This window comes from Pempheris klunzingeri, chromosome 15 (genome assembly GCF_042242105.1).
Source record: "Pempheris klunzingeri isolate RE-2024b chromosome 15, fPemKlu1.hap1, whole genome shotgun sequence".
NCBI classification, from domain to species: Eukaryota; Metazoa; Chordata; class Actinopteri; order Acropomatiformes; family Pempheridae; genus Pempheris; species Pempheris klunzingeri.
In genome coordinates, this window is record NC_092026.1 from 66,221 (window position 1) to 76,155 (window position 9,935).

A 9,935-nucleotide genomic window follows, 5' to 3' on the forward strand; every position below is an offset into this window, starting at 1 on the left:
TTGTATTTATTCCTGTTTAATTGTATTTATTCCGGTTTATGTGTATTTATTCCTGTTTATGTGTATGTATTCCTGTTTAATTGTATTTATTCCTGTTTCATTGTATCTATTCCTGTTTATGTGTATTTATTCCTGTTCAGTTGTATTTATTCCTGTTTATGTGTATTTATTCATGTTTAATTGTATTTATTCCTGTTTGTTTGCAGTGATCTTGGCGGCCGCGAGGCGGCGCTGCAGCCTGTGTGGCCGGAAGCAGAGTGGTGGTGTTTCCGGTTCCGGTTCGGCCTTTGTTGTGTCTGTGGTCTGTGGCAGCAGAGTCTTCCGGCTCCCTTCACCGGCTCTTTGATATTTCTTTGCCGCTCAGATGTACAGAGCTCCGGTCAGACCGCAGCGGGGGCCCGGAACTCCGCGGCCGACCGGAAGGTTTCAGTCCCCGCGCTCTTGCTGGGGGCTCCCCGGTCCCACGTCCACGTACGGAGGTTCCCGACACCGCGGGCGATCTCCGTGGGACTGCCCAGCTCACTCACCGGGCTCTCCAGTCTACTCGCCGGGTTCCAACCGAGGATCCAGGGACGGTTCCCCGGCCGGTTACGGCAGCAGGTCCCGGGGCTTTGGAGAGCAGATGTGGCGCAGGGGGGGCGGTTTCCGGTGGCCTCGGTCCTTCAGTCCCGCCCCAGCTCACAACCTCCAGGTAGAGATTCAACACAGGGCTGTTTGTCCAGGATCAATAACCTGATCAGCAGCTTTGTTTCCTTAGAGACAGATACAACCATGAAATAGTAGTGTGTGTATGTGTATCTGTATGTGCATGTGCGCATGTGTTTGTGTTTGTGTGTGTGTGTGTGTGTGTGTGCGTGTTTGTGTGTGTGTGTGTGTGTGTGTGTGTGTGTGTGTCTGTGTACGTGCGTGTGTCTATGTGTGTGCGCATGCGCGGCGGTCAGTAAGCTCTGTGTGTGTGTGTGTGTGTGTGTGGGGCAGTCAGTAAGCTCTGTGTGTGTGTGGGGCAGTCAGTAAGCTCTGTGTGTGTGTGGCGGTCAGTAAGCTCAGTGTGTGTGTGTGTGTGGCGGTCAGTAAGCTCTGTGTGTGTGTGGGGCAGTCAGTAAGCTCTGTGTGTGTGTGTGTGACGGTCAGTAAGCTCTGTGTGTGTGTGTGTGTGGCGGTCAGTAAGCTGTGTGTGTGTGTGTGTGTGTGTGTGTGTGGCGGTCAGTAAGCTCTGTGTGTGTGTGTGTGTGTGTGTGTGGCGGTCAGTAAGCTCTGTGTGTGTGTGTGTTTCAGCCTGACGTGCAGAAGTACTTCAGTCCATCGATGCTGCAGGATCCCTGGGCCGCTCTGCAGCCCGTGACCGCCGCTGCCGCCGCAGCCAGCAGACAGACGACATGACGGAGGGCCGCTGCACCCTGACGGCCTAACAGGAAATGGCGAGGCAGCACAGCGTCACTGTGAGCGCACTTCATCACCAGCAGCCAAGTGTGTCGGCAGCTTTTAACGACTTCAGGGAATTTTTAACCAACAGTTTTTAACGTCACATTCTTCTTCATGGGTTTTATTCACTGTTTGTAAAAAATCACTTTATTTTAGAAAATTAAAACATGGAAACTTTAACAACAGTGTTTGTCCTTTAATCTCAAGGCATTTATTTTGAAAGGAAGACGAAAAGTTCATGGATACCTGGAGCTCAGGTGACACCTATCCATCGCTTAACTGTTTCCATGGCAACAGACAAAGATCAAGGAAAACTGAATGAGGGAAGAGAAGTAATTAACTCACCTTAATTACGCCTTAATCACCCTTAGTCAGCAAAACATTCAGGGAAAAATTTAGGGAATATTCAGGACTGAAACACTGAAACAGGGTTTGGAGGTCAAAAGAACTTTAACCCCAAAGCCCTTAATTAACACTTATATTCCACTTATATTTGCCTTAAAGTAGAAATTGAGGGATTAAGCCTCTAAATAAAAATAGAGGGATTAAGCCTTATCCTGTGGAGGGTACTGCGGGAGTGTGGGGTACCGGGTTCGTTGCTACGAGCTGTTCAGTCCCTGTATAACCAAAGTGAGATCTATGTCCGCATTCTCAGCACAAAGTCAAGCTCGTTCTCAGTGGGTGTTGGACTCCACCAAGGCTGCCCCTTATCTCCGATCCTGTTGGTGATGTTCACGCAGCAGTCGAGGTGAGGAGAGCGTCCAGTTTGGGGACCTCAGAATTGCATCTCTGCTTTTTGCAGATGATGTGGTTCTGTTGGCGTCCTCAGACCGTGACCTTCAGCAGGCGCTGGGGCGTGAAGCGGTCGGGATGAGGGTCAGCACCTCTAAGTCTGAGGCCGTGGTTCTCTGACGGAAAAAGGTGGATTGCCCCCTCTGGGTTGGGGGTGAGTTGCTGCCCCAAGTGGAGGAGTTTTTAAAGTATCTCGGGGTCTTGTTCACAAGTGAGGGTAAAATGGAGCACGAGAAGGACAGACGGATTGGTGCGGCGTCAGCAGTAATGGGGGGTGAAGAGCTCTGAGGGTGAGGAGCTCGGACATCCGGGAGGGGGCTTGGAGTAGAGCCGCTGCTCCTTCACATTGAAAGGAGCCAGTTGAGGTGGTTCGGGCATCTGGTCAGGATGCCTCCTGGGGGCCTCCCTTTGGAGGTTTTCCGGTGACGTCCCTCCGGGAGGAGACCCCGGGGCTGTGGAGGGATTACATCTCTCGGTTGGCCTGGGAACACCTCAGGATCCCCCAGGGGGAGCTGGAAAACATTACTCAGGAGCAGGGCATCTGGAGTGCCCTGCTTGACCTGTTTCCACCGCAAACCGACCTTGGATAAGAGAAAGCTGATGGATGGATTAAGCCTTTAACCCCTTCAGACCTGATTTTTTTCTGCTGAGCAAAAAAATTTTTATCCAGTTGCTTTTTACTCCTCTCCAATATAGAAATGCAGGGAAAAAAAGACAATTTTGCCAAGTCAATTTTTTATTAGTATTTTTACATGTCCATTACAATGGACGCCACGACTGGATGGTCGTGAAATGTCATAAAAAGTTAAGAAAAAAAGGATATGTTTTTTACATTTAGAAGTGGATGTCTGCATGTGTCTGCATGTATGTCTATGTGTATGTCTGTGTGCAGGTCTGGACATGAACAATTTGAACAACGTGTATGATTTTGGGAAACATAAAATCAAGAAATCAGTTTTGATGTCTTTGTCAGTAACATTTCATGAATGCATTGCCGTACTTTCTAACATAGTAGGCTGCATGTAGAAATTGATAACACAAAGAATTGGAACATACATCAGCTTGTGGATACTTTTATCTAGTCACTCATTTTCTATGAGTGGCCTTGAAGCAGTTTCTGTGTGGCACAAAGCACAGGTGGATATTGCATTTGTCACAAAAGACGTGTGTTTTTCCCATGCAGTAGGGCCTCTTGCATCTGGTGGCCTCCCTCTTATTGTCATAATTTGGCATGTGGTCAACCATGTCTAACTGCACTTCAGGTAGGGGCCTTACGTCCTGAATGTGTGGTCTGTGGTTGACATGCTGTGGTTCTGGAGACATGCTGGGTCTTCCACGTTTTGCTGCCACTGGTTGGTGGACCCTCACTAGACACTGGGCCACATTCATCTTGAAGTGGAGGAGATCGAGAGTGTCTTTGGTCTTTAGTTTGGCACTCTTGGCATCCAGCCTATACTCCAACCAACTGTTGACCACAGCAAGGTCAAAAGCATGTGTGATCATTCTCAGGGTCCACTTTCTTGACCGAATTTCTGTACGGTACAGACTGACAAGTTGATCGAGCAGGTCAACACCACCCATTGCTTCGTTGTACAACTTGACCACCTCTGGACGGGGCACATTCAAAAATCGGGCCTGCTTTTTGTCCCACCGTTGGACTTCATCCATTCTGCCGACACCAACAAAGTTGGAAGCCATGACAACTGATCTATTATCAAACCATTTGACCAGTGCCACCTTGCCATCACAGCTTACAACTTCATCATAATTTCCTCGTTGCTTTTTTACCATCTGTTTGTCGGCCTGTAGAGGAGGCTTGTTGAAGCGACAGACCCTTGCTGTCCCAGCAGCATGAATCTTCCTCTCAGCCAGCAGCTCCAGAAGACTGTACGATGTGAAATAATTATCAAAGTACAACTTGTGGTTGTCATTGGTGATGCGCTGGCTGAGATGGCACACCACTGCAGCTCCAAATCCCAGCTGATTCTTGAGGTGTTCGGATATTTCCATTGTAGCACCTTGGTGCAGCAGGAAGTCATAGGCCGTGCCACTTTTGCCACACAGAAAGTATATTTTCACCCCCCAAGGGTGTGGCTTGCCTTTTATGTATTGTTTGACAGACAGAGATCCACGAAATGGCACCATTTGTTCATCAATACAAAGGTTTTCCTCTAGTGGGAGCTCCAAGCATCTTCTGCGGATCGCATCATAGAGAGGACGTACCTTGAAAAACACATCATTGTTTTCTGCTGGCTTCTCCAAATTGTTGACCACATGCAAATGCGACCGCAGCTGAAAGAATCTGTCACGGGACATGGTGGTTCGAAAAATACCAATGTCCATCCCAGCTTCCCAGTACATGGAGACTCTGGGCATTTTCATCACTCCCATAGCAAGGTGGAGACCAACTAGAGTTCTGATTTCTCCTGAACTAGTGGTCTTGAAACCCAGTGTACCACTTTGCATGGCATACATGTTGGTGTTGTCTGCCATCAAATGGAAGAGCTCATCCGGAAAGTACCGTCTGAAGTAATCATAGGGACTCATGGGATGTGTCTCAGAAGTCGGAGGTTTCTCAAAGGACGTTTCAATGCTTGCATTGAATGGCCTATGACGCCACTTAATGTCTTTCTTCCTGGTCACTATCAACTCCTCCTGATCCTCTGTCACTACACTGTCCTCTATCGCTTCTATCTCAACCTCAGCTCCCAACTCAGTTTCTTCCTGCATGCATGGAACCTCTCCACTGTCCCTCTCTGAATCTAATAACAAAAGAATCACATTTTTTTTAACTCATTTAACTCAACACTGTGGAAATATAGGCACCATATATGCACCATTAAAACCTCATACTATAAATAAAAAATACTCTTAACTTCTAAACTTACCCTCTGTCTCATCCCTGTTCTCATCTGCCTCATTTCCTGAATCCAAGGAGTCGATTTCAGATAACTCCCCATTTACAAGGAGCTCAAGGAAGTCTTCCACTTTATACTCTAAGGGAACATTACATGAATAAACATATATATATACACACACACATACATATATGTGTATATATATAAATAAACTGTCAAAGTTTAGCTATGAAATGCTCACAGATATCCCATGACTGCATAGTGACACTAAATAATGTGACACTGTTGGCTAACATCACCCAACTCCTGATGTCCATTGGAATGGACACTGAACTTTAAAAAAATCCTGTACTTTGCAGTTATGAAATATATTCAGAATAACATAAAATATCATCACTTTGAATTGTTAGAATTATGCTGAGTGCAAATTGATTAGGCTACAATCATCATAAATGCATATTTATAAGAAAAAAAAGGTGCTTACTCCTCGTCCTGTCAAGCTTCAGAGCCATGCTTGTCTTGTCTGATGTCTGCAGCTGTCTCAGATCAAATTACATGTCATAACTTGATTGTGATTGGATAATCAGGAACCAATCAGCAACAAAGCATTATTCGAATGACGAAATCTCAGATTTTTATTGGTCTAGACCCATAAATATGTCATGTCCATTCCAGTGGACGCAGGGTCTGAAGGGGTTAAGTAAAAGTTGAGGGATTTCCATCCGTCTGAGGTAGAAACAGACAGCTGTCGTCACAGTGCAGTAACCTGCAGTCACCATCAGATGTCAACGTGAAACTCTGCAGCAGAAACCTATACAAATAATACTGCAATAATACTACAGTGTTACTACAGTTATACTGTAGTAAGAGTACATCGGAGTAGAGCCGCTGCTCCTCCACATCGAGAGGAGCCAGCTGAGGTGGCTCGGGCATCTGTTTCGGATGCCTCCTGGACGCCTCCCTGGAGAGGTGTTCCGGACATGTCCCACCGGAAGGAGGCCCCGGGGAAGACCCAGGACACGCTGGAGGGACTACGTCTCTTGGCTGGCCTGGGAACGCCTCGGGGTCCCACCGGACTAGCTGGAGGAGGTGACTGGGGCCGGGGAAGTCTGGGCATCTCTACTGAAACTGCTGCCGCCGCGACCCAACTCTGGATAAGCGGCTGAAGATGGATGGATGGATGATTGATTGATTGATTGATTGATTGATTGATGGGGCAGCCTGATAATAAGGAACAGAAATAATCCAACCTGGATTAACTCTCTTGATGGGATCGATCCTGATGGGATTAACTCTCTTGATGGGATTGATCCTGATGCGATTAAAAAAGGAGACGCACACACACACACACACACACACACACACACACACGATAACATACACACTCCTGCAGGCTGACAGATGTGTCATCAGGAGTAAGAAGTGTTTTCGGGGTTAATGAGACATTAAGGCTGTTTGTCTGACAACACAAGTGTGTGTGTGTGTGTGTGTGTGTGTGTGCTAATGTTTCTGCCCTATTTAACAGCTGCAGACTGAACTGAATCATCTGATGGTTTTTTTTCTTAAACGTTTAAAACAACTGAACCAGACGTTTTACTGTTGTCAGCGCCTCCTGCAGGCTGCACACGGCACTACACACCACACTGAATAACCACTTCATTAACACCAGGGGGGGGGGGGCAACCACAGCAGGAGTACCTGGACCAGGATCCACAGGAACCAGAGAACCACAGCAGGAGAACCAGGACCAGGATCCACAGGAACCAGAGAGATGAGAAAAACACAGAAAGGCTCCGGGGAAGATACCAAGTTAGTAACAGACATTAAAGAGACATGAAGCATCAGGGTGGAGAGGAAGAGGAGGAGAGAGGAGCCCAGTGCATCATGGGAGTCCCCCGGCAGTCTGAGCCTATAGCAGCATAACTAGGGGCTGGTCCAAGACCTGATCCAGCCCTGAACTATAGGCTTCATCACTAAGGAAGGTTTTTAGTCCACTCTTAAATGTACAGAGGGTGTCATATGTTATTGTATTTCATTGTATTTGTTGTATTGTGAGTTCTCGCATGTTGTATGTTGTGTGTTGTTGCATGTCGTATGTTGTTGTATGTTGTGTGTTGTATGTTGTGTGTTGTTGTATGTTTGGTGTTGTTGCATGTTGTGTGTTGTTGTTGCATGTTGTGTGTGACTCACAGTGTGCCAGCACACACCCACTGTGTGAGGTTAATGTGAGATGACGGGTTCAGAGGTTTGGCATTTTAAAGTTTCCAAGGAGGGGGGTGGTGAGGGTTGGTCACGTCCTTTGGGTGTACGTGCATAACGTGGCTCAGAGGTGGGCGGCTTTCTGTCAAGGTTTGTGTTCGGGGGGGACAGAAAGAGAGAGACTCCCTGTTTGCAGTGTGTACGTCTGTGTTGTGTGCGTTTGTGCAGTGTGTGTGTTTGTGCAGTGTGAGTGTGTGTTTGTGCTGTGTGTGTGTGTATGTGCACTGTATGTTTGTGCAGTGTGTGTGTAGTGTGTATGTGCAGTCTGTGTGTGTGTGTGTGCAGTGTGTGTGCAGTCTGGTGTGGCTCTTCATCCATCTTTGCCATGTGTTTTTGGGTCGACCCAGGAACCAATCAGCTCGTCGTCTGCTCCACTTCACACAGATACACCGAGGCAACATGTTACACACATCCTCAAACATGTCCCAGCATGCTCTGTGGCCAGGTGCATGCTGGTCCCACTGACCACCGGCTTCAATTGGAAACACACTGTGGAGGGGTGGCTGGTTTTGAGCTCAGCTGCAACAGAGAGAGGTGCAGGGCTGGCCCAGGAGATGGCGCGGGAGAGAGGTAAGTAGCACCAGTGCACCTGGGAACAGGTGCAGTAAATTGCGTCTCTCCCTATTTATGCAGTAGCACGCCGGGACGGAGCGGTGCCAGCGGGCATTTGAGAGGGTGTAACAGGCTCTCTGTGGGGGGCCACTTATGCACATACCTAACTTCTCTCTCCCCTTTGTGTTGCAGACTGATGCCTCGGACAGAGAGCTGGGGGCCGTTTTGTCCCAGCAGGTACGGGGAGTCGACCGCCCCGTGCTGTACCTCAGTAGGAAGCTCTCTGAGAGCGAGAGCAGGTACAGCACGGTGGAAAAAGAGTGCCTCGCCATCCAGTGGGCGGTCGGCACCCTGCGGTACTACCTCCTGGGATGCCCATTCACTCTCTGTTCGGACCATGCCCCGCTCCAGTGGCTCCACCACATGAAGGATACAAACGCCCGGATCACCCGGTGGTATCTGGCTCTTCAGCCTTTTAAGTTCACGGTGATCCATAGACCGGGGGCACAGATGGCTGTGGCTGACTTCCTAGGGTTAGTCTGTCTCTGTCTGTGCTATCATCATTTTAAATGTTTATCCAGTTTATAGGTATATTTTATAATACACTTTTAGACCATTGTCTATTGTTTCTGTATAGGAGCTAAAAGACTTTAGTCATCGGTTGCACAGACTATAAGCATTTCAATTGGCATAATGTACTGCTAGCTTGCTGCTTTTTTTTTAGCACTGGAGCTAACCAGCTAACGAGGATACCAGCTATCAAGACGGAACCAACCAAAATCCAATTTCCACAGCAGGTCCACTTGTTGGGCCCATCTTGGTAAGTTTCACTGACTTGATGTCCTCTCTGTGTCACCCTTGCTAAATCCAGATCAACACTTTGGGCTCCAGGCTGGAGCCCCTGGGCGGAAGGCTAAAAACCTTCCTTTTTGATGAAGCCTATAGTTCAGGGCTGGCTCAGGCCTTGGACCAGCCCCTAGTTATGCTGCTATAGGCTCAGACTGCCGGGGGACTCCCATGACACCCACCCTACACCCTACATCCCATAGAGACTGTGTCAGTCCCCCGACCACTCAGATCATTTAGATCTATTAAGTCCAACAGGAGAGGAGTTCAGCCTAAAAATCTAATCAAAGTTAATACCACCATTGGCACTATGAAACAGGACAGGAGAGTGAAATGTGGACTTTTAAACATCAGATCTCTGCCATCCAAAGCTGTTTTAGTGAATGATCTGATATCTGACCATGAAATTGATGTATTATGTCTGACTGAAACCTGGCTACATCCTGAGGAATACGTTAGCCTTAATGAGGCCACTCCTCCCAGTCATATCAATACCCATATTCCCCGAGACGAGGAGGTGGAGTTGCAGCAATCTTTAACTCTAGCTTAATAGTCCAACCTAGACTTAACCAACCAAACTTAATTATAACTTAAAAACAACTCTTCCTCTCCATCCTGATGCTTCATGTCTCTTTAATGTCTGTTACTAACTTGGTATCTTCCCCGGAGCCTTTCTGTGCTTTTCTCATCTCTCTGGTTCCTGTGGATCCTGGTCCTGGTTCCCCTGCTGTGGTTTAAATAAAGATTGATTGATTGATTGATTGATTGATTGATTGATTGATTGAAGTGCCTGAGCCATAACATTGCCGGCCAGCATCAACCACTACCCTCTACAACTGGTCGCTAACCTACGTTTAGCATTAATCTATTTTAGCCCTTGGCCTTCTTTTTATTTCTGTTCCCCAGCCACTCCAGTCTTAATCCATGGCTCCGCTCACCTCTCCATCGTCCTCCTCCATCTCCCCTGCCATTGCACGGGTGCCACAGCTCACTAAAGCTTCCTCCTCCTGCCGTACCTGGGCGTTCCTCCCAACACAGTTGGGGGGTTGCCCTCACTTCACACTGGCACCACTCCCTCTCAGTGGACTTCGTCACCGGGTTGCCTCCTTCACAATGTAACACTACAGTTTTGACAGTGGTGGACCATTTCACTAAAATGGCTCACTTTATTGCCCTGCCCAAGCTGCCGTCTGCTAAACAGACAGC

The 9,935-nt window shown here is 47.8% G+C and overlaps 1 protein-coding gene across 1 annotated transcript; it reads left to right on the forward strand.

Moving 5' to 3' along the window:
* The first annotated feature begins 288 nt into the window (after window positions 1–288).
* mplkip (M-phase specific PLK1 interacting protein) lies at window positions 289–1,599 on the forward strand. The gene is made up of 2 exons (XM_070844788.1): window positions 289–691; window positions 1,276–1,599. The coding sequence occupies exons 1-2, from the start codon at window positions 365–367 to the stop codon at window positions 1,378–1,380; spliced, it is 432 nt and encodes a 143-aa protein (XP_070700889.1). The 5' UTR covers window positions 289–364; the 3' UTR covers window positions 1,381–1,599.
* Window positions 1,600–9,935: the final 8,336 nt, after the last annotated feature.

What these genes read in the sequence shown, in the direction of transcription:
- mplkip (XM_070844788.1), top strand. Translation starts at nt 365, where the DNA reads ATGTACAGAGCTCCGGTCAGACCGCAGCGGGGGCCCGGAACTCCGCGG. An exon ending in CCCCAGCTCACAACCTCCAG is followed by an intron (nt 692 to 1,275) that starts GTAGAGATTCAA and finishes TGTGTGTTTCAG; the next exon opens with CCTGACGTGCAGAAGTACTT.